General features: G+C 43.8%; 1 protein-coding gene across 4 annotated transcripts in view; it reads left to right on the top strand.

Moving 5' to 3' along the window:
* The window catches only part of NPHP4 (nephrocystin 4), a 249,137-nt gene that overhangs the window by 154,570 nt on the left and 72,874 nt on the right, over positions 1–21,693 (top strand). For 3 of the 4 annotated variants that reach the window (XM_077250341.1, XM_077250338.1, XM_077250339.1), the window contains 5 exons: positions 111–256; positions 4,479–4,670; positions 5,541–5,725; positions 6,210–6,370; positions 18,702–18,882. In XM_077250341.1, coding sequence (XP_077106456.1) covers positions 111–256; positions 4,479–4,670; positions 5,541–5,725; positions 6,210–6,370; positions 18,702–18,882 — 865 coding nt within the window. The remainder of the gene's footprint in view (positions 1–110; positions 257–4,478; positions 4,671–5,540; positions 5,726–6,209; positions 6,371–18,701; positions 18,883–21,693) is intronic. The other variant, XM_077250340.1, reaches the window with a different exon arrangement.

The raw sequence follows: 21,693 nt of genomic DNA, 5'->3' as shown, positions 1-21,693 counted from the left end.
CATTTGATATTTTACCAGAAGCTGGAACTCCTTCTCCGTTTTCCATATTGGGTCGCTAATATAGGGTTAGAGTCCTGCTTTATTGTCTAACACTTTTCTCACATCTACAGGAAATCCCTTATGCCAGTGGAATAACGCACCTCGAAGCAGATCTGGCTAAAAGTAATCAAGAGCCGTCCAATGCCGACCATCTGCAAGAGCTTGTATTTTCTCCTGTCCATGCCCCTATTGTGGCTATGGGAACACAGACTGGAAGGTAAGAATATGCCCCCACTACTGGCAGTAATGTATATAGACACCATAGAAGATGGATAGTGCAAGACAGGGGGATATTCTTGAGCAAAACCTGTTTGTCAGTGATTTGAGACTTGGACGAAGGTTCACCTTCCAACAAGACAATGACCCAAAGCATACTGCTAAAGTAACACTCGAGTGGTTAAAGGGGAAACGTGTAAATGTTTTGCGTTATCCTAGTCAAAGCCCAGACCTTAATCCAATTGAGAATCTGTTGTCAGACTTGAAGATTGCTGTTCACCGGAGGAAACCATCTAATATGATGGAGCTGCAGCAGTTTGGCCTTGAGGAATGGGCAAAAATCCCAGTGGCAAGATGTGGAAAGCTCATAGAGAATTATCCAAAGCGATTTGCAATTGTAGTTGTCGCAAAAGGAGGCTTTACAAAGTACTGAATTTAGGGGGATGAATAGTTATGCACACTGAAGTTTTCAGTTATTTTTTCTTATTTGTTGTTTGCTTCACAAAAAAAATTTACGTGAACTGGTGCAAACCCTGAAAAACCAGGGAAATTCCAGGTTGTTAGATTACAAAAAATGGAAAATGCCGAGGGGGTGAATACTTTTGCAAGCTACTGTATTTATTCTAAAGGGTGTGCAATTAAATATTAAGTTTAGGGTGCGAACAATGCTGTCCTGCCCATTTTGAGGGTTTTGGGTGAAATTATATCCAATTTGCCTTTTTTCCTGTTTTTTTTGTGTTGTTCGAATACACACAAAGGAAATAAACATGTGTATAACAAAAACATGTGTAAATGTAATATTTTTCTAGGAGAAATACTTCTTTCTGGAACAATTTCAAGGGTGCAACACTTTCAGCCATTACTGTATGTCAGCGCAGGCTCAAACAGATTACAGTCCTTTTGTACAGAAGAGGCACAATCCCACCAGTTGCGCTATTCCCTTCAGTTCGAATTCCAGCGCCAAACAGAAGTATTCAACTCAGGGCACAGTACACACTGAACAGGCTGCGGCTTCCACACGGTTCTTTGCAGCTCTCACAAACAGACTGCTTAGTGCAGTCTCCATTCAGCGATAGACACCAACACGTCTCTCTCTAAGCTACAGCTCATATTTTGGCTCATCACTCACCAGCAGCACACTCGACCCTGCTTCATCCGGGAAACTTTGACACTCCATGAAGCTACTTCCTGGTTCTTAGCAAGCCCCTACAGGTGTATGTAATCAATACCTTCAGAGCTGGGATTTAACCCTGTCCTTGCCATCTATGCTAATAACCCCCACATCCCTGTACCCACAGTGACAACACAGAGTCACTTTACTAAAACTTATTATTGGCTCACATCTCCTGCGGAACACCATTCACACAGGGCTCTGTTACTTAAAAATGACCCGCAGAACTCTGCTAATATGCATTACAATGTCATTTACTTCCTGCAATACGCAGTCAGTCTCTGCCGCCTGCATATCACACACACAGGTTCCACCCGCCTGCACAAGTACCAAACGGCTCTGCAGACACGCAGCCTCACACAATGCACACTGCACTACCAATGCCGACACATCATAAGGTTGTAAACACATAGCACACAGTCCTACACACTGCACACCCTATATGCATCACCATGCATCATGTGATGTTGTCACCACAGCCGACTCTGGCAGTATACCGGACTATTGGGTGCTACCACTAAAGCCCGAAAGTCCCACAGCATGCAACAAGTCCTTGACTACTCCCACTTAAAGAGACGGCTCCCATCTCTCAGCGCTCCCCTGAGCTGCACCAGTGACTCCATGCCATCAAGGAACTGTCACCTTCCGGTAGGATAGCTCTTCCATGCTTTCAGATTGTGTCTGCAACACTGTAGCCATTTTTATACAGGACATCCAATCCTTACACTCCAATCGCCTGTGCTCTCTGGAACTTCATGCCCGCATTCTCCACCAATTGTAGGGATTCACTCGTTCTGGTAGGCATTAGGCCTGAGGTAGGGTTCACACAGGCAATGCAATTCTGGTCCAAACATGTGCAGTTTTTATTTCTTTCCACAGGTTGCACAGCACCAAAACAAAATCGGAAACATAAATCCCTAGCCTTGTCCAGGCGCTAACTAAATGGAACAGATCCTGGCTACTCATACACTGCTGAACTAGCCCCAGCTCAGTCAAACAAAACCGCTGTTGTCCACTGAACCACTTAGGCTATGTGCACACAGTGCAATTTTGATGCGTTTTCCCAGCGTTTTTTCCCCGTGGAAATGAGCTAAAAACACTACGGAATCCTTATGTAAACCTTTTTAATGACAATTCTGAAATGTTGTGCACATGACCAGTAGTTTTCCTTAAGTATTTGCAGTGCATTTTTTCTGCAGCATGTCAATTCTTTGTGCGTTTCTGCAGAGTTTCTGCATCCATTGACTTCAATTGAGTCAGTCAAATCCGCAGGAAAAACACAGGTATAAAAGTGTTTGTGGATTTGCTGAGTTTTTGTTTTGCATTTTACCGGCTTCCTATGGTGTTTCCGGTACTGTCGGTCACAGCGCTGCGGGATCATGCTGTCAGATATCAGCGTGACCCCGTAGCTGTGACTGTGACCCGCAGGTGTGGGCCGATGAGACTACTGCTCCCATCGGGCTACGTCTGCTGTCACTAATAAGTAAAATTACATACATATTCAAATAAAAAAACACTATACTCACCTTAACGCCCAATTACTAAGCCTAGAGCTAGGTGTCAATGACAGCTGCTTGACACCAAGATCTACTACTACAATCAGCATGAAAAAGGTGGTGTTGAACCAAGAAATGACATCACAAAACTTAAAAAAAAAAAAATCTTTATTTAGCTAAAAAAAAGCATTAATTGCTGTACGAAAATGCAGCAAAAACACGCTGTTTTTCTGCAGCGTTTTTAATGCCGAGGTATGCAGAAACCTTGCAGAAATTTCTGCAAGCAAATACTCAACGTGCGCACATAGCCTAATACTTGCGGTTCTTTGCACAGGGCCTGGGCGGACTCTTCTCGGAGAGGGATTCTGGCTTCAAATCAAAATTATTTAACCCCCATTGTAAATTTGATTAATAGCAAAATATATAAACTTTCTGCTGAATCCAATAAACCAATGAAAGAAGAAAAATGAAAATATCTCAAAACAACGAATATAAAAAGTGGTTTCCCCAAATTAAGCACAACATCCACTTTTACTGACTACAGCAGTCTCACCCCTTTTGTGATAAGGGTCTTTAGTACTTAGTGGAGCCCCTCTGGCTGTTATAACCTGCTGCAAACGTGATGCATAGCCAGATATTACTTTGTCTTTGTGATTAGCCGTACAGCTGTTTTTTTTTTCCCTCACTTATTAATTGTTAAGAAGATGAATGAAAGAAACTAATTATGGAAACTATCCACGGATTTCCTTACTTTACTCCAGCCGTTCATCATTTTCTATAGATAACATTAAAGGGATGGGAACACAATTAAGGTGATAAATTGTGTTAATTTTGCTCAGACATTTACACCCAGGTAATGCTTGCGTTGGAGTTCTGCCACAGGCCTGATCGGATATGACAGGTTTATGGCAATGGTGCTCTTATGTAAAAGTTTTGGCATTTTGATACTGTATGTGACTGGCTCAGTGGGTAAAAAAAAAGTTTTCAAATATTTGCTTTGAACATGTGGATGAGATACTTAATAGTGTGTTTGAAGGTGCCCCACAGCCCTATTTACGTTACCTGCACCACATGACCATTGATGAGACCTGGTCTTCATTAGAACCGAGGGTACTCGTAGACCCCTATGCCCCACACCCATCTGTAGGTCCACTGCCCAGACACGAGATCTCTTTTTTGACTTTCCAATAAGTATGCATGTTGTTGTGTTTTGGTTTTTTTTGGGGATCTGATCCATTGCCAGACCCTAGAAATCCAAGCTGATGGGTCTTTCTTTCCTCATCACCTGCCATTAATGGTTGGTGGTGGTACTTCTGCACAACACACCATTGTCTGATCCTGCCAAGGCTGGTGGGTTCTTCCACTGCTTCCATGCTTTGTGACTGATATCACCCATCAGGTGGTCTTTGCACATACTGACGTTGTCAGCTGCCCTTGGGACCCCCAAGCAGATATGGCCGCGTGAGATCCGATGGCGGAGTCAGGATTACATCTAGTTTTATTCCACTCGTCTCTATGAGAACACGAGATGAATGGCGCCCCTTTCTCTCTTCCAGCACCACGTCCGTCCTGTCTCGAGCCGACATGGCACGTCTCCACTCCGCTGGATTCCCTGAAATTAGCGACTGCAATAATGAGGTAGCGGAAGTGGTTGATCCATCAAGTCCGGTGAACTTTAATCCCCAGCGGGAAGAAGCCGATTATCTGCAGTGTAATGAAATCATCCTGCAGTTTCTTGCCTTCAGCAGGTGAGAGGCGACATCCCCGCGTGTCTGATCAGTACGCTTTTCTACAGTCTGACGAGCCGCTCATGAATATGGAGCTGGTGACAGCGCGGTGATCCGGACAATGATTAATCATAATAAATAACGATTCATTATTTATCGCCTGCAGGATGGATCCTGACATTAGGATCACACTGCTGTCTATCTACATATCTGGTGTTCTGTAGAGTCCGTGTGATGCCATGAAAGGATTATTCCCATCGTCAGAAATGGTTGTTGTCCAGATAGAGCTTGGAAATACAATCAGCTGTCCTTAAGATATTAAGACTTTTGATTTCCAGCTCGTTGCCTTGGAGACTGACCACCTTCCAGACAGCAGAACGAGTCCAGTGCTTGCAAGCGCTGCTTTAAAGCTGGCGGGATTGTTGGATGAGGGAAGCATTACCTCCTAATCTTGGCGGGCTTCAGCGCAGTGCTTACAGGCTAGACAACAGCGGTGGTCAGTCTCCTAGGCAACGAGCCGTGAACAAGAAAAAAAACATTCGAGAGAGGACCTTTTATTCCGCTCAACATGAAATATTTGGTGACCGGTTCTCCCTAATATCTCCAGACCGGTGGCAATTTTTTTTTTTTAAATATCTATTGTTAGTAGACATGACACTTTTTTTTTTCTGGAGTTTTTGACAGCAGGAATATGACAATATTCCGGAAACCCTGATATAATGTGAACAGATCCTAAGTTGGGTTACTGTGCAGAATCCTGGGAATGCTGGGTGACCTGATCAAATCTCTGATGTTTGTCATCAATGTATGGGATGAACAGACGACCCCATAGAATTGTCTGCACTGTGTGGTGTTGAGTGGTACGGGCTAATCATGATGTTATTTTTATAGCGTCCTGGATGATTTCTCAATCAATTGGCCCCAAACTATTTACTTCACCTTCCAGTTTTATCGCTTTCTGCCGGTGACCACCCCTCGCCTGCAGCTTGTACAGATTAACTCTACTACGAAGTCACGTTCTGATGCACCGGCACGACTCTTGGTTCAGATCGACAAAGACGGCTTATTAAACCCCGGTAGGTGTGACTCATGTATGTTCGGGTTTATTAATCTAAAATGGAAAGTTTTCCACTATCCATATGATAGGAAATAACTGATCTTTGGAGATCCAACCAATTGGGATCCACTACGATCCCGAAAATGGGATCCTGGAATCTGAGAAAATGGGCTCTGCAGACATAGACAGCCATTAAAGTGAAGGTTGGCATGTAATACCACATTTATCCATTAGTGGCCACTGCAGTGAGCAGCCGATGATTGCTCTTATAATAAAGGGGCAGTCTGCAGTGAGACAACCCCTTTAACGTTTTGTGTTCCCTAAATATTCACTCGCTGTCTATCAGCTGACTGGGGTATGCCCTGTGGATTAAATCACCAGGGATCAGTGATTATCACCAGCCTGTTGTCCTGCAGCCTCCCACCGGTCAGCTTCATGGAGGTTCTAAATGATATAAATTGTTGCATGTCTTAGTTAGATCTGACTGTATCTTCTGCTTATAGGGTCACCTGGGTATCAGCTGAAGTACACGGTGGATCCTGGATTCCTCAAACCTGGAGAACAAAGGTGGTTTGTACGTTATTTGGCTCTTCAGACCCTTCAGATTGATATTTGGGATGGGGAGTCCCTGCTCCTTATTGGATCCGCTGCTGTAGAGATGAAGGTCAGATGTCACTCGTGATGTCTATATTCTCCAAAACGTCATGGAGGAGGGATCTGTACAGACCAAAAGTTTGGACACACCTTCTCATTTAAAGATTTTTCTGTATTTTCATGACTATGAAAATTGTACATTCACATTTGAAGGCATCAAAACTATGAATTAACACATGTGGGATTATATACTTATCAAAAAAGTGTGAAACAACTGAAATTATGTCTTATATACTAGGTTCTTCAAAGTAGCCACCTTTTGCTCTGATGACTGCTTTGCACACTCTTGGCATTCTGTTGATGAGCTTCAAGAGGTAGTCACCGGGAATGGTCTTCCAACAATCTTGAAGGAGTTCCCAGAGATGCTTAGCACTTGTTGGCCCTTTTGCCTTCACTCTGTGGTCCGGCTCACCCCAAATCATCTCGATTGGGTTCAGGTCTGGTGACTGTGGAGGCCAGGTCATCTGGCGTAGTACGCCATCACTCTCCTTCTTGGTCAAATAACCCTTACACAGTCTAGAGGTGTGTTTGGGGTCATTGTCCTGTGGAAAAAATAAATGATGGCCTCAAGATGCTGTGGTAGCCATGCTGGTTCAGTATGCCTTCAATTTTGAATAAATCCCCAACAGTGTCATCAGCAAAGCACCCCCTCAGCATCACACCTCCTCCTCCATGCTTCACGATGGGAACCAGGCATGTAGAGTCCATCCATTCACCTTTTCTGCGTCGCACAAAGACACGGGGATTGGAACCAAAGATCTCAAATTTGGACTCATCAGACCAAAGCACAGATTTCCACTGGTCTGATGTCCATTCCTTGTATTCTTTAGCCCAAACAAGACTCTTCTGCTTGTTGCCTTTCCTTAGCAGTGGTTTCCTAGCAGCTATTTTACCATGAAGGCCTGCTGCACAAAGTCTCCTCTTAACAGTTGTTGTAGAGATGTGTCTGCTGCTAGAACTCTGTGTGGCATTGACCTGGTCTCTACTCTGAGCTGCTTTTAATCTGCGATTTCTGAGGCTGGTGACTCGGATAAACTTATTCTCAGAAGCAGAGGTGACTCTTGGTCTTCCTTTCCTGGGGCGGTCCTCATGTGAGCCAGTTTCTTTGTAGTGCTTGATGGTTTTTGCCACTGCACTTGGGGACATTTTCAAAGTTTGCCCAATTTTTCGGACTGACTGACCTTCATTTCTTAAAGTAATGATGGCCACTCGTTTTTCTTTACTTAGCTGCTTTTTTCTTGCCATAATACAAATTCTAACAGTCTATTCAGTAGGACTATCAGCTGTGTATCCACCAGACTTCTGCACAACACAACTGATGGTCCCAACCCCATTTATAAGGCAAGAAATCTCACTTATTAAACCTGACAGGGCACACCTGTGAAGTGAAAACCATTCCCAGTGACTACCTCTTGAAGCTCATCAAGAGAATGCCAAGAGTGTGCAAAGCATTCATCAAAGCAAAAGGTGGCTACTTTGAAGAACCTAGAATATAACACATAATTTCAGTTGTTTCACACTTTTTTGTTAAGTACCATATATACTCGAGTATAAGCCAACCCCCCTAATTTTGCCACAAAAAAACTGGGAAAACTTAATGACTCGAGTATAAGCCTAGGGTGGAAAATGCAGCAGCTACCGGTAAAAGTCAAAAGTAAAAATAGATACCAATAAAAGTAAAATTAATTGAAACATCAGTAGGTTAAGTGTTTTTGAATATCCATATTGAATCAGGAGCCCCATATAAGGCTGGGTTCACATTGCGTTCAGTGACTCCGTTAAACGGACTACGTTACACCGCGGCATAACGCGGTGTAAGTAGTCCGTTAACGCCGTCATTGAATGCAATGTCGGACGCATCGCTAGCACACGCCCACAATGGGCGTGCGCTAGCGATGTGCCGTCATTGAGTGACGGACCCGAGACGCGGGCTGCAGCGTTTCCGGGTCCGTCAATGCTAGCGCAGATGGAGCTAGCAGATGCTCCATCTGCGCTAGCGCGATGGAACGTCGGCACTTGCGTTAACAGCAGCCCTTTAGCGGATGTGCTGAACGAGCTGCTATTAACGCAATGTGAACCCAGCCTAATGCTCCATAAAGTTTATGATGGCCCCATAAGATGCTCCATATTAAAATATGCCCCATATAATCCTGCATAAAGGTTAATAATGGCCCCATAAGATGCTCCATAGACACATTTGCCCAATATAATGCTGCACAAATGTTGATTATGGCCCCATAAGATGCTCCATAAAGATATTTGCCCCATATAGTGCTGCACAAACCTTGATTATGGCCCCATAAGATGCTCCATACAGACACTTGCCCCATATAATGCTCCACAAACGTAAATTATGGCCCCATAAGATGCTCCATAAAGATATTTGCCCCATATAGTGCTGCACAAACGTTGATTATGGCCCCATAAGATGCTCCATAAAGTTTATGATGGGCCAGATGCTCCATACAGACACTTGCCCCATATAGTTCTGCACAAACCTTGACTATGGCCCCATAAGATGCTCCATACAGACACTTGCCCCATATAGTGCTGCACAAACCTTGAGTATGGCCCCATAAGATGCTCCATGCAGACACATTTGCCCCATATAATGCTGCACAAACGTTGAATATGGCCCCATAAGGTGCTCCATACAGGCACTTGCCCCATTTGCTGTTGCTGTGATAAAAAAAAATCACATACTCACCTCTCCGTCGCTTAGGCCCCCGGCACTTTCAATATTCACCTGACTTCGTTCCGGCGCCGCTCCGTCTTCAGCGTCTTCTGCACTGACAGTTCAGGCAGAGGGCGCGCACTAACCACGTCACCGCGCCCTCTGACCTGAGCGTCACTGCAGAAGACTCTGAAGATGGAGCGGCGCCGGAACGAGGAGCAGGTGAATATCGCGCAGCGCTCCCCTCCCCGTTATACTCACCTGCTCCTGGCGCAGTCCCTGGTTTCCCGGCGCCGCAGCTTCTTCCTGTAGTGAGCGGTCACCGTTACCGCTCATTACAGTAATGAATTTATGGCTCCACCCCTATGGGAGGTGGAGCCGCATATTCATTACTGTAATGAGAGGTACCATGTGTCCATTCACTACAGGAAGAAGCTGCGGCGCCGGGGAAGCAGGGACCTACAGGGACCGCGCCAGGAGCAGGTGAGTAGAATTAGACATCCCCCGCTCCCCCTCCCCTGCCGACCCCTGGGTGTGACTCGAGTATAAGCCGAGAGGGGGAAAAAAATGGGCTGGAGATCTTGGCTTATACTCGAGTATATACGGTATATAATTCCACATGTGTTAATTCATAGTTTTGATGCCTTCAGTTTGAATGTACAATTTCCATAGTCTTGAAAATACAGAAAAATCTTTAAATGAGGTGTGTCCAAACTTTTGGTCTGAACTGTGTATATATGTGTGTGTGTGTGTATATACACTCACTGGCCACTTTATTAGGTACACCATGCTAGTAACGGGTTGGACCCCTTTTGCCTTCAGAACTGCCTCAATTCTTCGTGGCATAGATTCAACAAGGTGCTGGAAGCATTCCTCAGAGATTTTGGTCCATATTGACATGATGGCATCACACAGTTGCCGCAGATTTGTCGGCTGCACATCCCTGATGCGAATCTCCCGTTCCACCACATCCCAAAGATTTCATGTTGTTTACGCCAAATTCTGACCCTACCATCCAAATGTCGCAGCAGAAATCGAGACTCATCAGACCAAGCAACGTTTTTCCAATCTTCTACTGTCCAATTTCGATGGGCTTGTGCAAATTGTAGCCTCAGTTTCCTGTTCTTAGCTGAAAGGAGTGGTACCTGGTGTGGTCTTCTGCTGCTGTAGCCCATCTGCCTCAAAGTTCGACGCACTGTGCGTTCAGAGATGCTCTTAGGCCTACCTTGGTTGTAACGGGTGGCGATTTGAGTCACTGTTGCCTTTCTATCAGCTCGAACCAGTCTGCCCATTCTCCTCTGACCTCTGGCATCAACAAGGCATTTCCGCCCACAGAACTGCCGCTCACTGGATTTTTTTTCTTTTTCGGACCATTCTCTGTAAACCCTAGAGATGGTTGTGCGTGAAAATCCCAGTAGATCAGCAGTTTCTGAAATACTCAGACCAGCCCTTCTGGCACCAACAACCATGCCACGTTCAAAGGCACTCAAATCACCTTTCTTCCCCATACTGATGCTCGGTTTGAACTGCAGGAGATTGTCTTGACCATGTCTACATGCCTAAATGCACTGAGTTGCCGCCATGTGATTGGCTGATTAGAAATTAAGTGTTAACAAGAAGTTGGACAGGTGTACCTAATAAAGTGGCCAGTGAGTGTGTATATATATATATATATATATATATATATATATATATATATATATATATATATATATATATATATATATATATATATATATATATATATATATATATAAGCAATCTGGTGATCAGCTGATATTTCCAGAGTAACTTGCGGCCAGTAATACATATTCATTTAATATTATATGGCTGCCTTTTATCCAGGACAATTTTTTTTTACTTTGGGCCTAAAAAGTAAACAGAGGTACTGTAACTACCTGAACGTTTCATCTGGCCTCGGCTCGGAGCGGTCACCGACTGCTCCTTCCAGCAATTCAACTATTGCACGTCGAAAAAGTAGCTCTTCCTCTTCTGTGCTGCTCTGTCGACAGTGCGCAATGACAGTTGTTGTGCTGATTGATCGCCAGCTCCTGTTATTTAAGCAGCGAGGAGGCTGCTGTCCATCAGCATGATGTCGTCAGTCGCGACTCGTCAACAGAGCCGAGTGGAAGAGGAGCTGACTAAGGATGTCAGCGGAAACCAAAGAAGTGACCTCGCTGTGGGCAGAGATCGGCTCTGGGCACAAGCAGGTAGTTAGCAACCACTTGCCTTCTAGCACTTATTCCAGGAAAAAAATGAAATCTTCATGTATAATCCCTTTAATTAATGGATCATGGAGGTGGTCAGGAGTAGAAGACCCCACATCCTAGATGTCCTTATGCCCTAAAAGGGAATATAGAAGATCTTTGTGGGCCAGTCCCTTTTAGCTTGGGGCTAGATGCTGATTTTGGCTGGAACACAAGTCGCGCGGTTAGGCTACGATCACATTTGCGTTGTTGGGCGTTGCGTCGGCGACGCAACGCCCAACGCATGTGAAACGCATGCAAAAACGCATTGTTTTGTGACGCATGCATCCATTTCTGGCTTGATTTTGGATGCAAAAAAAATGCAACATGTAGCGTCCTGTGCGCCCTGACGCTTGCGCCAAAAATGACGCATGTGTCACAAAACGCAAGACAACGCATGTCCATGCGCCCCATGTTAAATATAGGGGCGCATGACGCATGCGTCGCCGAACCTGCGCCCGACGCAACGCAAATGTGAACGTAGCCTTAAAGATTGTTCTATGTCACTGCTATATTGCAGCACAATGCTAATGATTGGGGTCCGACCTGCAAGGTACTCTGGCATCGAAAAACACGGTGCGCAAGTGCAACTGCTTCTAACATTTTGCAACTTGCTTGCAACCCTAATCACCTGAATTATGATGTGATGTATCACCAGTATCTTGACAGTGTCAGACTGGGCCGCCAAGAGCCCACCAGTAACCAACTCCAGTCCCCCACTTTTCAGCTACATGCAAATGTGATATCATCCTCAATCACAAAGTTATATAACAATGAACTGGGTAGATTGGTAAATGAATAAGCTGAAGGGTGGCGGCCCACCGGAGGATTCTCCTGTTCTCCTGTGGGCCAGTCCAAGTCTGGCCGTGTGACTTGTACTGTGGCCAAAGTCATTGGGTTGTCCCAGCCTAAAAGAGGCTTAGAATAACCCCCCCCAGCTTCTTTTAGAAAAGGCGCCGCACCTGTCGCCAGGTCGTGTCCGGTACATCAGCGCACAATCTGTAGCAGAAATCAGCCATATTTTTGTAACGCGGCACAAGATCTGTGTCTTGTTAGTTTTTCTTTTCTTCACATATCTATAAAAATGTCCTGAAATTGCTTCTGGTGTATTATACTCCTGGAGATTGTAATCTGGTCGTATATTAATTCCTTCTATTAATTATCGTGTCTCACATCTCTATATAAACTGGAGGAAATGAATCACCCGAATCCTATTGTAGGTAAGAAAAATGAACCACACCAGAAGAAAGTTGTCTCAATCCCTTACCTTAAAGTGCGGGCGTTTGTGCAGATCTTCTACCTTTCTTATTACTTTTATTTAGTTGGAAGCAGCGAGGAAAAGACAGTTTTACTGGTATAAAAAAAAAACCGACATTGCTGGGAGGATAAACATTGACGTCCTCTGCTACCTGCAAATAGCGCAGGAACTCATTGTAATTTGACATTTCTTTCTCATAGAGTGTATGATGGGTGTATTGACCTTACGATGCCATATGTATGTATATGAGCTTATGTATTTGTGGCATGTATGCATCTATACACTAATAATGTCAGATAGGATGTGTGCACCAATACGCCATGCAAGTAGTCACCTGTACTGGACAGATATAGACCTATAAGGTGCTCGTGTGAGGCTATATGGAAATGATTTACCTAATGTTTATAGCTGACATGCTTGTATCTGTATGACGTGTATCACTTGAGCTTCTTAATGGTTGTCTGAGGAATGTCCTGCTGGGCTCAATGCACTTGGACAAATCATCAAGATCCGCTGCTGGCAGCACTTTATAATTGCCAACCAATGATGTCCCTGATGTTATAGATGGGAGGTAAGTCATTGTGGCACGTTTAGGCCGCCCAGGCTGCTCATAGTAGCCCGAACAACATGTGGCCTGGCGTTGTTGTGTTAGAAATCCCTGGAGTAGGACTGTTCTGATGTTCCCTGGTGAAAGCTTCTTCATGGCATTAATCCCACAATCTCCGGACACAAACCAGTGGCTGGAATTAAGTGATGAGTCTCGTTTTTGTCTTGGACACAGTGATGGCCAGAGCTTGGTCTGGAGATCATGTGGACAATGCCAACTTTTCCTTCCTGGTGTTGCAATTTGTTGAGAAGAGTAGGTTTTTTATTCCTGTATAAGGTGCACGTGTAAACCTATATAGCTCATGTTTTATTATCATATATCTTATATATAGATAGATATATGGATTTATACATATATCTATCTATATTATATAGCTAGATATATGTATATAGATATACGGTATGTATATGTGTGTTTATACATATGGATCTGGATAGAGCTACATAAATAGGATATGTGTACCTGTATACTGTATAATGCATGTATGTGCTTATATATATATTTTTACCTACAATAAATATATGTACTTTTATACCAATGGTCTCCAACCTGACGCTCTCCACCTGTCGACAGGCTACAGCCCTCGATGTAAACTGTCAGGGCCGCTTGTTAGGGACCACTTCAATATAGGATGTATGTAGTCATATGCCGATGTGCCGTACACATCTACGATGTATGTACCAATATAGACTGCATATATGTACCAAAATGTAAAAAAAATCCTTTTTTTGTCCTCAATTTTGGGTTGAATGTGCCAGAGGTCACTCTTCCTTGGTTTTTCTGCAATGGCGCCCACTTAGTTTAGTCTACCATGACTCTTAAATGACTGCCCATCGGCTATATAAAAACTGATCAGTGATTATTTCACAGCCTGGTCAGGGGCGCACAAGACTGTTGTTAATACCCTCATTCTGTGCATAGACTATTATCATTTTGCTATGCTATGATTTTAATACCTGCATGAATGATCTAATCCGCCTTTGTGCTCGTGGTGATTGGCGGCATGTTTACATACGCGGATACGGATGAGCGCTATGAAGTACAGTTTCCCGATTCTTGGCTCATCTGAATGGATCTGTAGAGATACGAGATGGCTTATAAATACGCTGCTGAAGTATTATAATATTGTCTTAGTTGGATGGACATGGGAGACATTGCAGATCATAGCTCCAGACCAGATCTGTCCATGACGCAGATCCCGCCGTCTGTCCTCAAACCACCCGCTCTACAGCGCTACGACTTGTCCAAGCTACAACGTCACTCCGGCAAAAAATATGTCTCTACATAATTACCTCCAATGGTTTTTTTATCAATGCTAAGTCATTTAAAGTTAGACTTTCTGCACTAAATTGCTCTTGTTAAAATTGCTGACTAAGTCATATGTATTTGTAACCTTTTATCCAGATTAAATTGCAGGAATATGGTAATGAACGCGCCTCCCAGCCAACAAGCATTGCATTATTACCTTCTGTAGAGCAATTTTCCTGCTGAAATCCTGCGTCAGAGACTTCTCATGTCAGTTTCATCAGAAAATCATCCGAAATCTCATCTGAAATAAGGCTTAAAGAGAACCTGTCACCTCGTCTGACATGTCCAATTCAGCAAATTCATGTCCTCGCAAAGAAAGAACTGTTCTGGAGCATCTTTACTTAGAGATCGCAATGAGCCAGTCCTCCATTGTTCCTCCAGGAACTGTGTGAATACATTAACAATTGGATTTTACCATTCCCTTTTGTCAAAGAGGTGTGTCCCTACACTGTCTGGCCCTGATTGCACAGAGCAGGGACACGCCTCTACCTGGTAACACCCAGTTGTACGTTTATTCATATATTTCTTGGGTGGAATAACTGACACAGGACACAACGAGGCTTCCTAATTGGTAATTCATAGTGAATGCAAGTATATACTGCAGCAGACACGTTAGCAATGTTGACTGCTGCTTTTTACAAGGCTTTAAAAATAATCGCCATTTTCTATCGAACAGTTGGCGTCAGTTTTCCGTTGTTAAAGTGCGTGAAATGTTGCAACATTTTTGTTTAACTAAGAGTTGAGCATAAATTTTACAACTTTTGGCAATTTTACCCCAAACCTAGACATGCTTGACAGGTTCATCGTAATTTACGCCCCAGACTGGCATAAATGCCTTATCAGCTCTATGATCTGCCAAATTGACTAAGGCCTCTTGATAAATTTGGCACATTTTGCTCCCTTCATTTGGCCTGGTGTACAAAACTACAGTCTTGATGAATCGGTGGCCTAAATTTATCTTGTCACCAAATATTCTACATGATTAGATACATTAAAGGGGGTATCAACAACTCAAACCTCTTCTGATCCCTGTATTGCCCCCCCCCCATATAATAATAACACTTATACTCACTTCCTGTGCCGGGGCTATTCCAGCAGTGTCGGCTCTGGGTCTCCCAGGAATCGCGTGACATAATGGCTCGCAGTCTCTGCCAACAATCAGCTCTGTCTTCACTCTGATTTCCTATGGACATAATGGACATCTGGAGGAAGTGATCGCGACGGCGGCTCTCCCACTTTCTCTGGAAGTCTTGATTTGTCAGAACGAATGGAGAGTGAAGCGGACACTCATTGGCTACAGTGATTGCGTGACATAATGTCATGCAATCCCTGGGAGAGCCGGTGTCGACACCGCTAAATGGTGGTAGCATCGGAGTTGACTATAAATATTATTATTTTACCGGGGGGGGGGGGGGGGGGAAACTTAGGGATTCAGAAATGTTTGTCTGAGTAGTGGAGAACCCCTTTAAAGAGGTGCTTTGTTCTCCTGCTTGATTGATTGACAGTAGCAGCAGCAAAATCCACCTCTGGTCCAAACTTTGAACTTCCAATGTTACCAGCAATGATGACCGCTTTGCCTCTGCAGCATCGGTGGAGCGTACAGGCATTGGAACTGGCCAACCCAGGAGCTAACATCCAAAGTCAGAGTAGTGCTTACAAGCTCAGTAGAAAAGAGCTTGTAAGCGCTGCACATGTTCAGCCACATCTGCTAGTCTGCAGTGGTGGTTGGCAACCTAGGCAACAAATAGTAATCAATAAAATTAACATTTAATCACACTGTTCTTGAGAACTTTGAAACTTTATTTTGTGAAAGTTTTGCAACTTTGTGTTTCAATTCTTTCACATTTTCTAGTTCTTGTTCACTTCTGATCGTTTACAACCGTTAGGTCTGCACTGATCTGCAAACGCCAAGTGTTTCCATTAAGTGACAGCAAGCAGAGATCTTGAAAATGACGAGAAATGAAAGGACTAAAAGTTGTTGAGCTTTTCATTATCTATTAGGCTGTATGGAGCGCCAGACTACATGCCCCAGGAAGATCCGGGTAGTGAAGGACATTGCACCAGCTGGACGAACCTCGGACCTTGATCCTGACCATAAATCGGTGTAATTAGAAAGAAAAGGGTTCAGCCGCTTTTTGTCAGATTTACATTTACTCTCTTCCCTTGCAATGTTTCGCCAGCCTGCTCCGATAAGCGTCACAACAGTGATTCATGACATGTAAAAGATCTCGATACATCCAGCTGTCACTCACACTGACAAAATTATGTAGGTGTCTGTGACATTTTAATGAGAAGGAAATGTGAAACAGCACATTACCCCCGGAAAATGGAGCGAAAACCAAATTGTTACCACTGAACTTTGGCAATTCATAAAATTCAAGGCCAGAAATGATCAAAAAAGGTGTCGGAGGTTATTAAACACCCAGGGAATGTTTAAAAGCTGAGAGATAAACATCAAAGTCAGCGGCTCCCATCTGTCAAAGGAAAAGCGTAAATGTCGGCGCCACAAAGTGAAACTCTGCGGTTTGTGCCATCTTATAACATTTCAGAACAGATACATGATGGACCCCTGAGCGTTCAAATATGTCTAATCTTCTACTTTATGTACGGTGGGGGGTGAGGGATGTTATAAGAAAGGGCAGTCATTCAAGGTCATTGACCACAGCATCTAAATTATGCACAGGGGTGGAAAATGACTTATAGTTGCTGTATAGATTGCATAGATTTTCAGGAGCACAATTACACAGGAACACTAATTAAATCATTAATGTAACCAATAATTTACAGTTTACATACATAATTAAGTTACAGCGTTAAAAATTACTTACCGTACTGATCCTGAGTTACATCCTGTATTATACCCCAGAGCTGCACTCACTATTCTGCTGGTGCAGTCACTGTGTACATACATTACATTACTTATCTTGTACTGATTCTGAGTTACATACGATATTATACCCCAGAGCTGCACTCACTATTCTGCTGGTGGAGTCACTGTGTACATACATTACATTACTGATCCTGTAGTGATCCTGAGTTACATCCTGTATTATACTCCAGAGCTGCACTCACTATTCTGCTGGTGCAGTCACTGTGTACATGCAATACATTACTGATCCTGTAGTGATCCTGAGTTACATCCTGTATTATACTCCAGAGCAGCACTCACTATTCTGCTGGTGCAGTCACTGTGTACATGCAATACATTACTGATCCTGTAGTGATCCTGAGTTACATCCTGTATTATACTCCAGAGCTGCACTCACTATTCTGCTGGTGCAGTCACTGTGTACATACATTACATTACTGATCCTGTACTGATCCTGAGTTACATCCTGTGTTATACTCCAGAGCTGCACTCCCTATTCTGCTGGTGCAGTCACTCTGTACATACATTACATTACTGATCCTGTACTGATCCTGAGTTACATCCTGTATTATACCCCAGAGCTGCACTCACTATTCTGCTGATGCAGTCACTGTGTACATACATTACAATACTGATCCTGTACTGATCATGAGTTACATCCTGTATTATACCCCAGAGCTGCACTCACTATTCTGCTGGTGCAGTCACTGTGTACATACATTACATTACTGATCCAGTACTGATCCTGAGTTACATCCTGTATTCTACTCCAGAGCTGCACTCACTATTCTGCTGGTGCAGTCACTGAGTACATACATTACATTAATGATCCAGTACTGATCCTGAGTTACATCCTGTATTATACTCCGGAGCTGCACTCACTCTTATGCTGGTGCAGTCACTGAGTACATACATTACATCACTGATCCAGTACTGATCCTGAGTTACATCCTGTATTCTACTCCAGAGCTGCACTCACTATTCTTGAATGAAGGTTTAGCATTGGACTGATCTGTTGGGAGCTGCACATTTGGCCTGTATGGGCTTTATATTAAGAATAGAGATTGTAGTTGCTGCTTTATTATTGTCTTTCTGATCGGTCTTTATTGTGTCTAATCTACAGTTATAACATTTTACTATCTCCGTCCCCAAAGTTCACTTGTTTCCCCCATTTGCAGGCAGGTGACATTCTGTAGAATGCATCCATATGAAGTATTCTGTAGCACTGGATCCTATTATTGATTTGTGCGCAGATTTATGTGCAGTATTCAGTTGAAGGATAAGAGCCGATGCCATAAATATCAGCGATTGCAGCCAGCAGTTAGGAGCCTTCTCCCGCGTGACCTGTGCTGATATACAGCTCTCATTCTACATTACAGCATCTACTACGCCAAGGTCGCACGGCCGTGCAGGTGTCTCATGAGCTGGAAGTCATCACAACGGAATATGAGCAGGAGACGATGGCCATGAGCGGAGACGTCACAAAGCAAGGAGTGGTCAAACCAATAGGAGTCCATACCGTTATAAAAGGCCGCCTGCACCTGCGAATGGGGAACATTGGTAAGACCGATCACTGAGAATGATGCTCATTCCGGTGGATTGTATGTAAATCTTAATATGTGCCTAAAATTCACAGTCACCATATACCGATATAAATATAACTTATATTAGATCTGCATTGAAAGTGGTTAACAAACCCAGAGTTCACTAAAACAATTACAACAACACACCGATGGTGCAGTAATAATAATCAAAAAACACACAAACAAATTGGGATGGGGGAAAGAGGAGCCGTCAAAAATGTAGTATTCATCCAAGGGTTACTTCATTCAAGTAGTACAAGCCTATCTGTTGTGATTTTGCTTTTTGCTCCCTCTAGTGGTCATTAGTGATTTGACTCTGGAGCGTCTGTCTTTTCCTATATCCTCACCTGGGCCGTTAGTTCAGGGGCGTTGCTATATAAGCTCCCTGGACCTTCAGTTCAATGCCTGGCATCGTTGAAATCAGAGCTAATCTTTTGTGCTCTTGTCCTCTGATCCTGGTTCCTGTTTTTCAAGCTAAGTCTGCTTCTTTGCTTTTTGCTTTTGTTTTGTTTGGTATTTTTGTCCAGCTTGTTCCTATCTGTATCCTGACCTTTGCTGGAAGCTCTAGGGGGCTGGTGTTCTCCCCCCGGACCGTTAGACGGTTCGGGGGTTCTTGAATCTCCAGCGTGGATTTTTATAGGGTTTTTGTTGACCAGATAAGTTATCTTGCTTTATTCTGCTATTAGTAAGCTGGCCTCTCTTTGCTGAACCTGGTTCATTTCTGTGTTTGTCATTTCCTCTTACCTCACCGTTATTATTTGTGGGGGGCTTGTATCTTGCTTTGGGGTCCCTTTCTCTGGAGGCAAGAGAGGTCTTTGTTTTCTTCTCCTAGGGGTAGTTAGATTCTCCGGCTGGCGCGAGTCATCTAGCGATCACCGTAGGCATGATCCCCGGCTACTTCTAGTGTTGGCGTTAGGAGTAGCTATTTGGTCAACCCAGTTACCACAGCCCTATGAGCTGGATTTTTGTATCTTGCAGACTTACACGTTCCTCTGAGACCCTGTCCACTGGGGACACGTTCCTCTGAGACCCTGTCCACTGGGGTCATAACAGTATGCCAGGCCAGTATTAAATGTTTAATGCATTGCAGAAGTGGGATTATAAGAAAGAAAATTTTGAGGTTTTTTTTTCCCTCTCTCATTTTTTTCTTTTTTTTTTCTTTTCCCCTTTACCTCAGAGTGGCTTAAGCTTGCTGCAGACATGAATGTCCAGACCTTGATTACAAGTGTGGACCAGCTTGCCGCTCGTGTGCAGGGTATACAAGATTATGTTACCAGAAATCCTAGGTCTGAACCCAAGATTCCGATTCCTGAACTGTTTTCAGGAGACCGATTTAAGTTTAGGAATTTCAGGAATAATTGTAAATTATTTTTGTCCCTGAAACCTTGTTCGTCTGGAGACTTTGCTCAACAAGTAAAAATTGTTATTTCATTCTTACGGGGTGACCCTCAGGATTGGGCTTTTTCGTTGGCGCCAGGAGATCCGGCATTGGCTGATATTGATGCGTTTTTTCTGGCGCTCGGTTTACTTTATGAGGAACCCAATCTTGAGATTCAGGCAGAGAAAGCCTTGCTGGCTATGTCTCAGGGCCAGGACGAGGCAGAGGTGTATTGCCAAAAATTTCGGAAATGGTCCGTGCTGACACATTGGAACGAGTGTGCACTGGCCGCTAATTTTAGAAATGGCCTTTCTGAGGCCATTAAGAATGTTATGGTGGGTTTTCCCATTCCCACAGGTCTGAATGATACCATGTCCCTGGCTATTCAAATTGACCGGCGGTTGCGGGAGCGCAAAACCGCAAATTCCCTCATGTTGTTGTCTGAACAGACACCTGATGTGATGCAATGTGATAGAAAAACCGCAAATTCCCTCATGGTGTTGTCTGAACGGACACCTGATTTAATGCAATGTGATAGAATCCTGACTAGAAATGAGAGGAAAATTCATAGACGCCGGAATGGCTTGTGCTACTACTGTGGTGATTCTACACATGTTATCTCAGCATGCTCTAAACGTATAGCTAAGGTTGTTAGTCCTGTCACCGTTGGTAATTTGCATCCTAAGTTTATTCTGTCTGTAACTCTGATTTGCTCACTGTCATCTTATCCTGTCATGGCGTTTGTAGATTCAGGTGCTGCCCTGAGTCTTATGGATCTCTCATTTGCTAAGCGCTGTGGTTTTATTCTTGAACCATTAGAAAATCCTATCCCTCTTAGGGGTATTGATGCTACGCCATTGGCAGAAAATAAGCCGCAGTATTGGACACAGGTTACCATGTGCATGACTCCTGAACACCGCGAGGTGATACGTTTTCTCGTTCTACATAAAATGCATGATTTGGTTGTTTTGGGGCTGCCATGGTTACAGACCCATAATCCAGTCCTTGACTGGAAGGCTATGTCAGTGTCTAGTTGGGGCTGTCGTGGTATTCATGAGGATTCCCTGCCTGTGTCTATTGCTTCTTCTACGCCTTCGGAAGTTCCGGAGTACTTGTCTGATTATCAGGATGTCTTTAGCGAGTCCAGGTCCAGTGCATTGCCTCCCCATAGGGAATGTGACTGTGCAATAGATTTGATTCCAGGCAGTAAGTTTCCTAAGGGAAGACTGTTTAATCTGTCGATACCTGAACATACCGCTATGCGTTCATATATCAAGGAGTCTCTGGAGAAAGGACACATCCGTCCGTCTTCTTCCCCTCTTGGTGCGGGATTCTTTTTTGTGGCTAAAAAGGACGGATCTTTGAGGCCTTGTATTGACTATCGGCTTTTAAATAAGATCACTGTCAAAT

The sequence above is a fragment of the Ranitomeya variabilis genome, chromosome 4 (assembly GCF_051348905.1).
Source record: "Ranitomeya variabilis isolate aRanVar5 chromosome 4, aRanVar5.hap1, whole genome shotgun sequence".
NCBI lineage: Eukaryota > Metazoa > Chordata > Amphibia > Anura > Dendrobatidae > Ranitomeya > Ranitomeya variabilis.
This window is presented reverse-complemented; position numbering and strand designations above follow the sequence as displayed.